A 17057-nucleotide genomic window follows, 5' to 3' on the forward strand; every position below is an offset into this window, starting at 1 on the left:
CTGAACCCAGATGGACATTTCTTCCAACACTATTCTATATCTGTACATTTGGTTTTTCTTGCCTACGGATAACATTTTATTTTTATCACTATTGGATTTCTTTTTGTTAGATAGGGCCCAATGTTCAATTCTGTTGAGTTCCTTTAAGTGGAGAGTAGTCGAGAGCCTGCAAGGCGATTATGGTGTTCCAGAACAAACTATAACACATATAGTTCGAGAATAGTCCCCTTGGGAAATGTCAAACTTGCCAAGAAAATATAGTCAAAGCTATGGTTTTCTCAATAGTAACATATGACCATGAGATTATTTATTTATTTATTTATTTATTTATATTTGATGCTTCTAGACCGCCCCCTCTCCCAAAAGGGACTCGGGGCGGTGTACAGTCCATACAGAATATAACAAAATACAATAAAAAAGTTAAATATGTACAGTTGGCATGGAGGAGGTTAAAATGCAATTAAAAGAACTGTACAAGGCTATATAAATATAAGTTTTTAAACCCCTAAAATAGACACAATAAATTAAAAAACCCCTAAAATAACCAGTTGATAATACATTTGCCAGGAGGGACAGTTGTAATTATGCCAGGCCTGCTAATCGGAACAGGTGGGTCTTCAATTTTTGCCGGAAGGAGCGGAGGTCAGTAGTGGTTCTAATGTCGGGGAGGAGGTCATTCCAGAGGGTTGGGCCCATCACAGAGAAGGCCCTACTCCTTGGTGTCGCCTGTTGGCATTGCCTAGTGGACGGCACCAGGAGAAGTCCCTCCCTGTGTGAGCGAATTGGCCGCAGGGATGTATGTGGGATCATAAGGAAGGCTGAGCACCGAGGAATTGATGGTTTGGAATTGCAGTGTTGGGAAAAACTCTTGAGAGTCCCCTGGACTGCAATGGGATCAAATCAGTCAATCCTAAAGGAAAACAAACCTGATTGTGCTTTGAAAGGACAGATACTGAAGCTGAAGCTGAAATACTTTGGCCACCTAATGAGAAGAGAGGATTTATTGGAAAAGACTCTGATATTGGGAAAGATTGAAGGCAAAAGGAGAAGGGGATAGCAGAGGATGAGATGGTTAGATAGTGTCATCGATGCAATGAACATGAATTTTGGCAAACTCCGGGAGATGGTGAAGAACAGGTGGTGGTGGTGGTGGCCGTGCTATGATCCATGGGCGTTGCAAAGAGTTGAACATGACTTAGCGACTGAACAATGAAAACCTCTTTGAGACTCTTTGATTTAAGAACAGGACAGGAGAGGACTAAATATGTATCTCATCTTTAGTCAGCTTGGAACTTGTAAAATGACAAGGGACAATGGACTCACTGTTCTTGCACAGGAGCCTGTTGCTCTATGACTAAGAAAGTCTTCTCTCACATCCAACTGGTGTGCCAATTGTGCCTGTGCCTAGAACAGGAGGCCCATTAGATGATCCTTTATGCACTATCCCCCAATTTGGATCAGGCTTCCCAAAAACAAACGGAAGATCTTTCTAAGTGGCATTGCGCAATAGTATGAGGACTTTTAATTATCTCAACATTGGTTAAGAGAGACATTCTGCCCAGCATGGCCCTTCCAGGAAATGTTGAATTTGTGTTGCTGACAATTTTCTGCTTCAGAGAATGGAGGATAGCTCAATTATCCATGACTTAATAGAAAACAACAGGGAAGATTTAATTAAAAGGATGTAGCAGGAACATTGAGAGAAGGAATAATGTGATGTTGAAGTTCTTGATTTTAAGGGGAACTAAAATCGAATGCTGTCAAAGTAGATTCTCCATGTTAGGAGAATCCAATAGGAAAAAGATTGGAAGATATGTGGAACTTATTTAAAAATGCATAATACCTACCTACCTACCTACTTACCTACCTAACCTCTCTCTCCTGTGGAACCCTCCACTTTTCATGGTTTATGGAAGAACTGATGGGTCAAGAGATGTCTAGAATGCTACTGGAAGTCAACGAGGAACGCACTTCACTGAGCACCCTTATATTGTCCACTGAATCGTTGGCCCTGTTTAGGGTGATCCAAGCTTTCTTAAGTTGAAGCTTCTGGGTGGCATCATCCATCATCATCTATATTATCAGTATACTGATGATACATATCTGGACATCCCCACCTATGGAATACTAAGCAATGCTGTAAATATCCTTGCTTAGTGCTAGGACACTAAGGTGTCAAACCCGTGTTGCTGTCATGTTGCTGTCATGTGACGTTTCATAACATTTTCCCCATTCATGGAGCTGGGGTGGGCATGGCCTGCACATGCCGCATCCGGCCAATGGGCCACCAGTTTGACAGTCCTGCTGTACGACTTTGTATGGAAACAACAGGCCTTGTTTTAACCTTGACAAGAGTGAGTAGCTTTGGGGTTGGGAGCCTAAAGGATCTGAAAATTTATCATCTTTGATGCTGGATGGGGTAAACTGCTCCATACAGACTTGGTGCACCATCTGAGGTTCCTTCTGGATTTATGGCTCCTACCTAAGAAGCAGGTGGTAGTTTTGGTTAGAAGGGCCAAAACTTTATGTTGTGAGCCAGTTGCGCCCATTCCTGGACCCAGAGGCTGTACAATCAGTCACTCAAGTCCTGATCATTTGTTGAATGGATTACTGCAATGCGCTTTACAGGAGGCTGCCCTTGAAGAATATCCAGAAGCTTCAGCTTGTGCAAAATGTAGTTATGTGTTCTTCAAGAACTGCATGACGCATCTTGACTTTGTGAGCTGCACTGGTTGCCAATTTGCTTCTGGATGCAATTCAAAGTGCTGGTTATGAGCTTTAAAGCTCCACATGGCATAGAGACAGGTCACCTCAGTTACATCTATCCATCCCATCAGGCCTAGCAGGAGAGCCATATTGCAGCTGCCCTTGGGCAAGGAACTTTGTTTGGTGGCACCCAAGAAAGCCTTTTCTCCCATGGCACCCACCCTCTACAACATCCTCCTCCCCCTGGATGAAATTGGATCCATCCCACCCTAGTGGTCTTCCAGAAGGCCTTTAAAACTTGGTTCTGCCATCAAGCCTAGCGGCCTCATGGTAATGTGGAGCCAGTTAAACGGTTGCACAGAGTGTAAATTTATAGTGCATTCTCCCCTGTATAGAGTAATATTCTACTATAATATTTGTAACTGTTTAACTGTATTTTAATGAGTTTGTTTTAATTATGCTGATTATGTGTCATCTTACCTGCATTCTACTGCTGCAGTCTCAATGCCACTTCCATCCTTAAACAACCTGATGTTCTGTCTACCAACCTGATGTTCTGTCTACCATCAAAGCACAACAGGCTGCCTGTTCCTATAGCTATTGGTTCCTGATAATTAGGTCAGGGTATAGCTAATAATGATAGGAGTTCTCTGTAGAGAGCAGTGTTTGTTTACTTCTCCTGTCTTTTTTTCAAACTAACACTGTGTATGTATTTCCTTTCCAGAAGTCTATGTCTGCACAAAAAACTGCAGAACTCCCCAACATTTCATTTAAAAAACTGAAGATTAAGTAATTAAATGGAAAATTTTGACTAAATGCTGGTCCTCATAATCCAATTGAACAACCCTTCAAAGAAGTGTAAATTTCATTCTAATCTCAATTTATCTACAGCACGTTTTCATGCACAAAGATTTATCCCCTACCATAACATAAAAGTAAGATACCCAATAATGATATAATAAACCCCAAAGAAATTTTCAAGCTAAATGTTTGCCTGGTAGGAAATATCTCTTGTTGCAGCAATGTAAGAATATTTGCCAACCAAAAACATTTCCCCTCCCCAAATACATTGCCTGAATTTAAATTTCACCATAAATTTCACCATAAAAATATCACCCCTAATTTTAACTCTGCCTTGGTTTTTCTTGGAAATTCTGTACCCTAAAAAGTGCTGTAAGAAATAATCCTAACTGTAAAACAAATCTAAGGCAACAATTAATACAAATTTACCTTGAAGTTAATTTTCACAGCAAATTGAACCACAGATCTTGAAGAAACCTAATTCCAACTTTATGCTATAGTATATCGATAGTTTTTAATCTAAGAGTTTGCCTAGAGATAATTTTTCCCATATCACAAGTGTACCACTGCATAAAAATCACACCAGAACTCCAGAGCTAATAATAATTAAATGTCATTACTGTTCTCAAGGTAGTCTAAACTTAACCTTATTCCTGCCCATAAAGAATTGTTATCACCAAAATTGTTCTAAAAAACAATTTCCACAAGAAGATACAAAACCAGAAACCACAACTCATTGAAACTCATTCTAAATATCATCCATATAAGAAACTCAACTACTGGAAACTTATTTAACTTAGTTTTATGCCCTCTTACTCTAATTTTCATCCATGGTGAAACCAAAATTGTTTAACCTAAATGTTTTCCTAGAGGGTAATCCTATTGCATTGTGAATGTAGCTCAAATAATAAAAACATCTCAAAACTAATCTTAGAATTAGATTCTACCATTGACTTAGAAAGCCTACTTCTACAGCCTAACAGTAACCCTTGCAGCAAGAGAAGCTGTTTATCACATTTAGTGACAGAAATTCCTACATACAATTAATACTAATCTCTAAAACTAATCCTGAATCCAAACTGAACAATAAACACCCAGGAATCACAATCTAGACCCTAACTTAATTACATAGCTAACCAACCCTTTTTAACCTAAATGTTTGCCGAATGGCAATTCTACTATAACATGAAGTGTAAAAACTCACCCCAATTGAGACTTTCCCTTCATGCCATACAATAACATTTAACCAGAGACCTCAAGGAAACCTAATTTATCCTTCCTTCATCCTGTTCCAAAATTGAAATGCTTTTCTACAAAAGGGACCTAAGGAAAAAGTCCAGAGGAAAAATGAAACCAACTAATCCTTAATGAGAAAACACTAGTATAACATTTCTAGGAAACATATATCCATCAATATAGAAATAGCAACTTTTTACAAAATTCACATTTTGTAGGCAATCCCCTCAAAATATGAACAGTCCAGGGGTCAATCACCAAATACTCCTACGAGCTGGTCTGGCTCATAAAAGCTAAGAGTCAAGGATCAGGAGCACAGGTCTGACAATAGTGGGTTATTTCCAGGCTGATGGCTGTTCTGAAGTATACCTAGCTGCAGATGTGGTTCAGTTAGGGATGTTGGCATCCTTGTTTCTTGAAGAGTATCACCTCTGTCCTGCTACCAATGCATCATAGGGATAAAAACCCAACCAGGTTCTGGGCATCATCATCATCCAAGTCTACTTTCACCTGCTTATGCTGATTAACTGAATCACATAATCAGAGTAGATCATAACAATTACAGAAAAGTATGTGTACAGATTGAAGGAACTGGGCAGGTTTGGCTTTGAAAGAAATGGGAATATGATAGTACTCTTCAAATACCTGAAATGATGTCACATTGAAACAGATCAGTAATTATTCTCTAGCGTTTTAGAGTGCAAGGCATAGAAAAATAGATTTAAACTAGAGAAAGACAGTTTCCAATTAACTTTTTCAAATTCCTCTTAGTAAGGGGTTGTGTTACTAGAATCTATTATCCAGAGCAACTGTAGATTCCATTTCATTAGGTATGTTGAAACAAAAATTAAACAGCCATTTATCTTTAACTAGGATTTTTTTCACAGAGTATGGGGTTGAGTTCAACTGTTTAAATTGTCTTTCCAATTCTATGATTAAATTAACTTACACTAGCACTAGTACTTATATATTTTTATAGCTTTTCTTTTCAGAACTGCAAAACAGTACTATCTACTTTTTCAGAACACATTTTCTGCATAAGTAGGTTATGCTACATGATTTTTAAGGAGTCCCTGGGAAGTGACATTTAAAATCATTACCATTCTGATTTGAAATGAAATCTACATTTCTCTTAAGGTTTTCAAAGCAATTTTGTGGAATTTACAGACTGAAACTAACAGCTGTCAGAAACCAAAAGGTTGTTTACTTTGAAGCCTTGAGAACAAGTTATTCTGAAAAATCCCAATATAATCTTCTAGCATCTATCTAGTCAAAATAGAAAACAACCTGAAATATGGGCAGTGCTTTAAAAAGACAAAAACATGGTTTTAAGAGTGTTTAGTTCTCAGTGAGTTAGAAATTCAAATCTAGGGCACTTAAGGGTTCAAATAATGTCTTCAACCCACTCTCAAACAATATCAAGAAATGCCGAATTTCAAACATATCATTATAGACTATTCATAAGAGTATAAAAGGAAAACAAATAAATGATGCTTGGGTATTCTGAAGGAGAATTGGCAAGTTTTGTCTAAAGTCTTAAGGCAGACCTAAGTCATAACATAGGTTTCACCTGAAGCCAACTGTCTCTTCAACGTATGGTAGAAAACGCGGACCAAGAAACAATCTCATTTATTCAGATTACCCCCAAGAGATGTCCATAGCATTCTCTTCTTATTGCTGTCCCCCATAAGATTATTGCAAAGCTACAGAAGGTTGAACAGATGAACTGGGTATGTTTAGCTTAAAGGAAAGAAGGACTAGGGGAGACATGATAGCATTGTTCCAATATCTCAGGGGTGCCACAAAGAAGAGGGAGTCAAACTATTCTCCAAGGCACCTGAGGGTAGAACAAGAAGCAATGGGTGGAAACTAATCAAGGAGAGAAGCAACTTAGAACTGAGGAGAAATTTCCTGACAGTTAGAACAATTAATCAGTGGAACAGCTTGCCTCCAGAAGTTGTGAATGCCCCAACACTGGAAGTCTTTAAGAAGATGTTGGATAGCCATCTGTCTGAAACGGTATAGGGTTCCCTGCCTAGGCAGGGGGTTGGACTAGAAGACCTGCAAGGTCCCTTCCAACTCTACTATTGTACAGTCCCTGTGAATCTTTACAACTGAAAGTGCGTTTGAACCTGGGTCTTCCAAGTGATATTCCTCAAATGCATCCTCCAATAGGTATGTTCTCTGATTGGATCCCAAGCACGGGAGAGAATACAGAATTACAATGGATAGTTGGGAAATTGGGAACAAACTGGGAAGTTCTTTGAAAGTCTCCTTATTTTATGGAGGTGCAGAGGAAATAAAAAAAGGACATACACCATTCAATTGACCAAAATATTTTACTTTAAGCTTTCAAGTTTAAGAAAACCAAAATCAGGGGCATGTCAACAGCCCTCTCCAAAGCTATCATACTTATCTAGCAACTAACAATAATTTTGAAATTTAAAGAAACACGTACTTGCCAGAAATGCATACAAAATAAGTTTCTACCAGTGTAAAAAATCATTAGACATCATCTATGCATTTCAGCTTTGAATTAAATATTAAACAAAGGTCTAAACTTCAGCTTATTGCGCCCTTTTGTGATACAATTCTATTTTACATTCCCCTCTCATCATAAGGTGCAATTCTACAACAGGAAGCAGAATAAATCTTTTCATGAGCAACACATCATTTTTTTTAACTTTTTTATTTTGTTTCTGTTTTTGAATAATCCAGTGCAATTAATTTCAGCAATTTGATATGGTCAAGCAAAACATGTAGCTTAACTATCGCAAATGAAATAGGACTCAACGTTTTTCTGCTTATCAGTTTGATTCAAGAAGGAATTCAACAAGGTGGTGCCACTTTAGCACTGCCAATGTCATCCACCTTTCCACAGATAAGAATTTATCTCTAAGTTACAGAAGAAATACTGCTTTTTAAAAAAGCTATCCTATTTCAAACTTTTATTGAGAGAAACTTAAGGATTTCTACTAGTCAGTAATGAACATTTCCAAACATGTTTTTCTTTGTCATTACCCTGCCCTATACTTACCCTTGTTCCCTTTTCTGGAAATGTTATGCTTATGCTATAATACAAATATACCAATTTAATAAATAGCCTTTTGGAATAGAAAACCTGTAAAAAACTCTATAGGTTGAAAACTATCTTCTTTCTGTATTTAATAGATGATTTAGGAATTTTAGGTGTTCTGCTGAGATCTGAATTTGGTAAATCTATGCTAATCAACCATGAATTTCTTCAATAATGTAGCAAGTGTTCCTTAAGGCTATTAGCTTTGCTGCCAAGAAAGTGCAATTGGGAAAGAATCCTGCACAAGTGTCTTGAGCCCTCGTCTTTATAAAAAAGACAGTGGAGCTATCAAAGCATGCTTGACAGATTTCCTTCTCACAAAGCCTTCATTTATTCACCAGCTGTGACTGAGAGCCCTTCTTTCTATACCTTTGAACTTTAACAGGCTTCCTAAAAATGTACAAGTACCAATAAACCCTGAATAGCAAGAGTTACGAGATTTATAACTGTTTTAAACTGAACTCACTTTTAAGATTTTTTTCCAAGAACTTGGGAGTGTTACCTGAGTGCTAACTGAAGTATTTTATTCTCAGGTAACTATTGAAACCATCATTTCTACTGCAGTTATTGCTATTCACATCATCAATAGCATAAATTCCTACCCTTACCACCCTCTCATAATCTCGTTTCATATATTTATATATTTGTTGGTTTGAATTCATTTCTTGGGATTGTCTTGATTGAAAATATTTTTTTTAAAAAAATCTATAGTTTCAATATAATTTTAGAAAAATACTAACTCCATATTCTGTATATGCCCAATTTCAGGGGAAAATAGAATTCCAAACTACAGATTCATAAACCTCTGTGTTTTCCAGTAATTGTTTTGCTACCTAAAAGGTTTTCCACAGAATTTTTGGATTGCATTATTAAGAAAAGGCAAATATCCGATATTACCCTTGCAAGAGTACTTTCCTGCTTCCTCCTTTGTTTGGCAGTCTTCCAAACGGGCTAGAAGGAATCATGGAACAGGCCTTCTGCTTTGGGACTGCTACAAATCAAGAGCTCTCCATTGCCAAGGCTGCCCTCCTAAAAATGTTTAGACTTTCTTTGCCTCCATTGCGGTCACCTTCCTCCTTCAAGGAAGGTCTCAAAATATTTCTGAGGAAGCTTGTGAGAAGAAGAGATCACGAAAGCTATGTATTTTGGAAGCAATTTCTGCCAGCACAAAGATGCCAGGATCCAATTTCTTTAAACTAAAATGCACCAAATAGAATGTAAGGATTTTCCTTTTTAAAGACAATTTCATTATTACCGTTTTGGTGCCAGAAGGAAGCTGATTAAGACTTTCAGGAAAATGGCTCTCATACTACCTACATTAAACTGCTTCAATTCCATTCCTTTTAGTGGGGTTTTGATCAGCTAATTGTGTGCTGCAATATAGCTATTTTTCCTGCACAAGAGTACCAGATTAGTCCTCATTACCTCTATTAAATTGGGAACAGAACTTGCAGACAATGAAACTTCAAAAAAAAATAAGATAGCGTGGAAGCAATTAAGTATCTATTATTGTTCTGGTGTCGCTGGACATCATCTTTCACACTTCAGCTTTAAAAATTGCGCACACACATTAGGACAGATAGAAAAGAGATTTTCTTTTATGAACGGCAGTACTAATTTATGACCTGACTAAAGCTTGGTAACATTAGTCCTATTTAAGCAGCTAAGAGAAATACAGGAAACGCTCCATTCTGGCTGAATAGAGGCGCTGAAGACAAGAAATCAATTGCAGGGCAGCCAGGTGGGACACACCTGGCCGTAGATATCTGCAACATAGTAGCTGCTGAAATTTACATCGCTAACATAGGGTGCTGGCTGGTAATAGCAAGTGACGTTATTAGCGTTAGGGATGATGTTTTGCTCCGCAAGAACTCTGAGAGCCAAAAGGGAAATCAAGTTCAGGGTCTGTCTACGTTCGTGTCCCATGAGGCATACGGTGCTCTCATTCACCACTTTCCGCAAGGTCATTAGGTAGTCGTATTTGCTTCTGTCCTCTTCCGCAAAGTGATTCTGCAGGTAGGTTTCCAATTTGCGCTGCTGTTCCAGAATACTTGGGAAGTCTATGAAGAACCTAGAGCACATGTAGCGCTCTAAGGTTTTGATTTCCCCTTTGTCCATGGGCTTGAAATCCCTCACAAGAAGGTTGCTGTATTTCAGGAGCCCACCTCCCCTAATTTCCTCAGGGTTCTTGGTCGTTATCAGTCTGTTCTTAAGATGAAGAAAGGCTGCCTCAAAATCACCATACATACTTTCCCCAATGACGGTTGGATGGAAGTGCTTCGACATTGGGTTTGCTGAGCACTCGTAATAAAAAAGCAGGGAGTCTAATATTATTTGAAAAGAATCCACACTGAACTCAAATTGCCGCCGTATACGATCCACAAACTTGAGCTCGACATTTCTGCCGTGCCTGTTGGAGAGAGATATTAAGCTCCATCGGTCATTTTCAGTGGATACCTTCACCAATTTTTCAATATATACTTCCTTAAGAGTCATGGGAGTAATCTTGAGTTTGTTCACACCTTCCGGCAAAAAATTTAAAAGGGACTGCAGCACCACTTCTTTGACCAACTGGAACTCAATCTCACTTGGGAGGGACACCTGAAAAACAAGATCTAGATCTTTACAACCCAGTCCATTATCTTTAACCAAGACATGACCAGCTGCAGAACCATTCAGTCGAATGTCATGCACTTGAATGCTTGCTTCTTCCAGCCTGCTCCGAACAGTTTGTATGATCTTCTTCAAAGTTATCTTCAGAGTTGGAAAATTGCCCCGTCCATGAATTGGCACCACTTCTGACAGGATCTCATGCAAGCGACTGACCTGTTCCCAACTTAGTACACTGCAAGATGTGGAGCCAGCCTTTGGTCTCTTGTCTGCCATTGTAGATTAATGTTTGAACTAGAAAGGAACAGAATATTCAAATAAGATACATCCTCTTAGTACAATAAAGCAAATTTGAGATCTTACAATTGATTGGGAATGCTCTTCATGGAAAGGAATAAGAATCTCAATGAAATATTGCAAGCATTTTATATTTGCTATGCTCACGGGTTCACTGGTTCTTTACGCTCAATTCATTACAATGGTGGTTCTCTTTGCACCTTAGTTTCTCCAGCAACTTCACTATTTCTCAGAATGCCTGAAATTCTCACACATTTTTTTTTGTTGGGAGGCATCAAGATAAAACTTTGCACCTGAGATACTTCTGGTCTTATTTCTTAGATCAAAATTTATATAAATATATTAAAAACTATTTTTTTCAGCTCCCCCTATTCATGACAGCCTTTTTGCCCCTAACAAATTAGTCTGGGGACCTCTCGTCCTACCTTGATACAAGCAATGGCTGGGAAAGGGTATATTAGACCTTTTCATGAACAGAATTACGTTCATGACAAGTTGCCTCTGTTAAAATTTGATCACTCCCTTTATCTGTATAACCAGAGTCTATCCTACTTACCACTTTACTCTCACATGGTACAATCATTGTAATGGGATTTAAAAGATTTCATGTGAAATAGAGAAATCCATTTATAAGAAACCCGTTGCATCCTTTAAATCTGAGCCAAACCATTTAGCCTTTCTTTTAAAGGATTTTTAGACTGGCTTGTAGAACAGAGTCCTCTCTATACAATTAATAAACAAATACACATTATAAAAATATCTAACTGTTAACAAGCATTTTCAGTCAGTCTATTGCAAGTTTCATTAGATAATGCTGGACACAACAATTACAACTTCACACTTACCCATTTAGACCCACATACTCTAAGTTTAATTATTTGCATTTAGGTGGGTAGAAATATACTGGTTGCCTTGTTTTAGAATTACAGAATGGCACAGAAAAGTTCTTACAAGAAAAGCTCTCAACCAAAACATTACTGCACAAAGGGGATCATAAGAAGTAAACGGGATTGCTCTAGACAGAAAGAAGTTTCCTCTTCTCCCTCACCTGAAATGTACGATTAGACAATTTGGTTTCAATAGAAATGACCCCTGCACCCAAATATGTTTGTATTTCTCTCCTCTACCACCACCTTCATTTTCAGAAGATTATCCTTGGAGGAGAAATACTTTTGCTATTACTGTTAGAATATTGAGAATCAGAAACTCTTGCTGGTCTCCAAATCCCAGGGCAATGCCAGCTAATTTCCGTACGAATCAAGTGCATAGACAAAAGACCCACTTTCTGTTGAGACCGAGAAAAATTTGTCCCATGTCTGCTCTTCTGCCGCATTACTTCAGCACCAGTAGCAAAGGAATGCAGCACATACTGTATGGTATTCACTGAAGTCATGCTGCCTATGTGTGTCTCTTGTCTTCTACTTTCTAGTCACAGCAATTCTCAAGCTGGGCATCAGCTGGCTGGTGGCAAGAGGGGCAAATTCCAGGAATAAGACTTGGCTAAATGAAAAGCAATGTATCTTTTATGGTGGACCTGTGAGGCGGCTAAAGTTTTTTGGAAAAAGATCAAAAATTGGCTGGAGGCAATAGCGGGGGTTAAAATAGAATGGAAACCTGAAATTTTTAAATTAGGAATAATGTCTGCGAAATACAAAAAAGAAATCCGGTATTTAATACTACATATAATTACGGCGGCAAGGATTGCTTTTGCCCAGAAATGGAAAAACAAACTAACTCCAAGTGAAGATGAAATAATAAGAAAGGTTATGGACTGTGCTGAAGTGGACAAACTAACTAAAGTAATTCAGGGAAAAGAAGAATCAGAATTCTACCAGATATGGGACAAATGGTATAGGTGGATAGAGGAAAGAAACAAGAATCAATGAAGGAATGTAACAAAACTCAAAAATAATAGTTATGAGTAAAATAAGAAAATTAAGAATGGTGAAACTCAAATGAAATACAATTGAATGGGAAATAATATAAGGTGAGCGCTATCAATTGATAACTGCTATTAGAAAGAACAGGAAGCTCCTGTTTGTATTGTATTGTGTAAATGTGTTGTACGTCTAAGTTTTGTGTGTGTGTATTTTATATGTTTGTTAATAAAAAAAAAGCAATGTATCAGGAAAGGTGCTATTTGTATAGGAAAGAAACATTGAACAAAGCATCTTATCTGAGATATTTTCTTATTTAGAAGACTGGACAAAAACAAATATCTAGTGCCTCCTTAGCAGAACTGCTTAGACTAAAAATGAAAGTGCCATTATATTCCCCATTAAGTGTGGCCTAAGGAGGCCAAATAACTTGAGAATGTCAAGTAACAGACTTCCAATGGGTCCCATTGAAACCCTAGACATGTTGCCCCTCAAAAATCATACAGGAAAATCATCTTAATGTATTCAAGGCAGCATTAGAAAACTAAATATGAAAATAGCAACAGAAAAGGAGTTAAATCATTTGAAGTTGCATACGAAATATTATTCTAATAGCTCTTATTTCATGGTATTTATCTTTATATAAGAAGCACATCAATTATATAAAATATAATTCAAAGGATTACTATAAAATAGATCAATATTAGGAAGTATTTTTCAGGAATCTCTATGCTCAGCAACAATGCCGAGACATCACTTCAACATACAAACCTATTTTTAGGCTGTATCAAGGCTTCTATTACATTATTAGGTGGTAGTATTTCCACAGAGACTTACACTGAAGTTTTTTCTCAAAACTGCTAAACAAGATTGCTTTAATCTGGAGCTACAAAGATCACTGGAGCCCTTCACATAAAAGCCATGTGTTTATTTTGTAGAGCACAGGCTTTCCCGTAAAATGGTTGGGTTGAAATTAATGTTTAGTAGAGTCATTTTGCTCTGCAGGTTTCCTAGAAAGCTGATCTGAAATGCTGAGATGTCAAGGCAATGCAGACAGAACAAAATGTGATAAAGATGGCCTGCTCATTCTTTATTTTTGAGAAGAGCCTCTGCTTTCTATTTACAGAATGCTCAATTTGAATCCAACCCATTCATCTGAAGCAGCCTAATTACAAGGTATTTTTCATGCAGGAGTCATCGGGCCTCATTCACAGAATGTTAAAGGTGCCCTGCAAGCAAGGGTAACTACTACCACCTATTTTTTTAAGCTACTACATATACGAAAGAAAAGGAAAAATAAAATAGTTGCATGATAAAATTGAACAATAGCTGCAGGAGTTTAGGAGCTGTCCATCTCAATCCATCCCATCCTTCATTACAGACATCTGGCGTTGGCTGGAAAACCCCAAGTTCACATATTAGTGCGTGCCCAGATTAGAAAAGGCTGCTGTAGAAGACTTCTGTTTAATAATGTTTTCTAGGTTCTTGTTTCACAGGGCCAGAATCTTGTGAAGGATACAACATGGCCAGAAGAGCTCTCTAGAATAACCTCTGATGCTTGGAAAATGGAAGGCTATTTAAAAAGCAGTCAAGAGAAGGTAAGTGACTAGACTCCTGTCACTAGCTTGAAAGGACTCAAAAAGTAGTGGTTTCTGATAAACCAAGCTGAGAAAATAACACTCATCGGATCAAGAAGAGTAGGAAGCAACCAAATAAGTGAACAACAACAAAAGTTAACTTATCACTGAAGCCCATGGTATTTCAGCAACAGGTGTGGCTGTTAACACCCACTTAGTAACTGGCTTCTGACAGAAACATCCAGCTGCCTCAGTTCTCCCCAGGGAAATTGGCGTAAACAGTCATTTTACCCAGCTCTCTCTTTCTCTCTTCTACTAAGAAGCCAAGGAAAAATCCTTCAAAGCCATTCTCCTTGGAAAAGTCTAGCAATTAATAAGAATTGCTGCCATTTTTTAAAAAAAATAATAATAATCACGCAGGTAAAAGACGCAGCGCAACTCAATCCACATCCCCAAATCACACCGAAGCCTGCGTCTGCGCTTCAACGCGAACTACGCCGCGCAACCCACGCAGTTCCACACATTTCATGCTGAAACGCGTCGGGGAGATGCGCGCTACCTTCCGGGCGCACCAAGACCCGCCGCGGATGTGGGAAGACGCGACCCGCTGCCCTGGAGGTCGAACCCGAAAGGGGACGAAGCCTAAAGCGGCTTTAGGGAGTCAAAACCAGGTCTCCACGCGTGTTTCACTAGAAGGGCAGCCAAGGAGGAGCCCTTTTGTCTGGTCCCCCCCAATGTCGCTCCGAGAGCAAATGCTTTTCGTGCTGCCACTGTTGCTGGCTGGACTTTATATCGCGTAGAGGTTTCTAAGGTGTTTCTGCTCCCGGGACTAGGGGCCAGGGCGCTCAGGACAGGTCTAAATAACCCTCAACATTTTGCACACAAACCTCCGTTTTCCAACTAAGTCGGTGAGCGGGGAGGGAGCAGGAGCCTCCGCGACGCTGGACCCTTCACTTGCGTTGGCAGCTCGGCCGTTCCGGTCTCTTCTTGCAGCTTAGCATTATTTTTTCCCCCCTCGCGGATTCATTTATAAGCCCCGCCCTCGGACAGACAACGCCCCTTCAGGCGGGGCAGCGAAAGCGCTTTTGTCTCCTACGACAGTCTAAGAGTTTAGCTAGCAAAGTGGGAATGACTAAAATCGTGGAAGTTGGAATCAAGAGCGCACTGAAAATATTTTCGGGTAGGCCCCGTCTTGTTTAAAAATGAATACGTTACTGTCTTCTTTCCTGGAGATATTGCAAGAACTGGATCCGTTCATGACCCAAGATACGAGCTCATTTTTTCAGGGCCTAAAAGGTTCTGTTCTGATTGTTGTTCACCAGCATTGGATTTCTTCTCCCTGCACCAAGTTCCACACCAAATGCACCTTAGCAAACAACCTGGCCTAATGGGTTCATGTATCATATTGAATAGCAGCTCATCGAATAAACCACTGCTATGTAATGGTTTGCAACCCAAAATTTGGCTTGTTTAAATACCGAATTGTGGCTTATTTAATAAACCACGATTAAACCAAACTTCTTATTGCAACTTGGGAACTGTCGTTTGTATTTTTTATAGTTTGCATTCCATTTGATTGTCGTTATAAAGTTTATAAAGTTTACTTACACTTAGTGTAAAGTGTACTACACGTGGAAAGCCAAATGTACCTTCCTAACTTTCCACTGGGAGAGATAAGCACAAGTGCCTCTGGACTGGTAAGGATCCAGCTGGAGTCCAGCACAGCCAGAGACATCAGAATGTGGACATAGATCCAGTTAAATGGTGAGTGCCCATCCCTACTTAAAGCTAGATGGAATAAGGCAGTTAGTGATAGGGAGATATTAATTACGGTGGTGATTTACAGGTTTTTGAGGGGGTGGACCATCTAACATTTCCATTAATAGTAAATCAGTCCAAGTTTTCTGATCCTGGGGGTGATCCATTACTGAAAGAGCTAATTGAAGCAAACAGATCTCATGGTTGCAAAGTTAAAAATGTTTTTGAGAGGTCAAACTCCCACAGTAAAACAAACTTCTCGGATTCACAGTTCACTGCCTCAAAGCAGAAACCCATTTCACAGGAAGGGAGAAATGAGTCAAAAAAAGATAAAGATTGAAAATAGTTCATAAAAGGCCCCTTTGGAATCCCCAGATTTGGCTGGTTCAACAGGAATTTATTGTGCAAGAAAGGCAAATGGGAAAGTTATTTCAAGATAATGAGGAACCGAGAAGGTTTGATCATTCATTAAACCTTTATTTTTATACTTTATACTTTTACAAGTACTGCGTATTTTTTATAAGTTAAAGCTTGTTTCACGATAACACAATCATTTAAAAAATGGAAAACAAAATAGTACATGGAATAAAGAAAATAACAAGCCTTAAGGAACAAGTTTTCCATAACCAAATCATTCCTGTATTCATAAAAGGCTAAATAAAAGAAAGGATAATTTTTTTAATGGGTGGTGGTAGAAATAAAGAACTCTGGAATAAGCTCAATACAAGCTCAGATAAGTTTGGAGGCTCCTGAAGATTTGAGTTCTTCAGAAAATGTCAGGATCAGAGCCTCTTTGATGAGGTTTTTTAAAAGAGTAAAACTAGAGTAGGAGAGTCAACAGCCAAGCTGTTTCTTCTTGCCTTAAAGAGATTTTGCTGTTTACTTGGTTTTTGAGATGTGCATTTGATACTGCAAAATCCGTACATTTGGGTAGTCCAGCAAAAAGATATAAGCCTAGGAAAATAGGGTGATTGATGTTAAGCAGTACAATTTTAGAGAAATGATTATAAAGTGGGGCTATGAAAAATGTAATGGGCAGAATGGTTTCTGGGGTGAAAAAAGTAGATTTTTCTATCCCTGCTTTGAACTAGGCCAATTAAAATGCACTGAGCTGAAAAT

At 38.6% G+C, this 17057-nt stretch overlaps 1 protein-coding gene across 1 annotated transcript; it reads right to left on the bottom strand.

The window, feature by feature from the left end:
- Positions 1-7063: 7063 nt before the first annotated feature.
- On the bottom strand, positions 7064-15244 carry TENT5C (terminal nucleotidyltransferase 5C). Its single transcript, XM_081941097.1, has 2 exons — positions 15068-15244; positions 7064-10723 (listed from the first exon to the last, which is right to left on the bottom strand). Exon 2 carries the CDS (start codon positions 10703-10705, stop codon positions 9542-9544), a length of 1164 nt encoding a protein of 387 aa, XP_081797223.1. The 5' UTR covers positions 10706-10723; positions 15068-15244; the 3' UTR covers positions 7064-9541.
- Positions 15245-17057: the final 1813 nt, after the last annotated feature.

Source organism: Natrix helvetica (assembly GCF_964273705.1).
Source record: "Natrix helvetica genome assembly, chromosome: 2".
In the NCBI taxonomy this organism is placed as follows: domain Eukaryota; kingdom Metazoa; phylum Chordata; class Lepidosauria; order Squamata; family Natricidae; genus Natrix; species Natrix helvetica.

Bases quoted from the DNA above. Each gene is read 5' to 3' on its own strand.
- TENT5C (XM_081941097.1), bottom strand. From the start codon at position 10,705: ATGGCAGACAAGAGACCAAAGGCTGGCTCCACATCTTGCAGTGTACTA.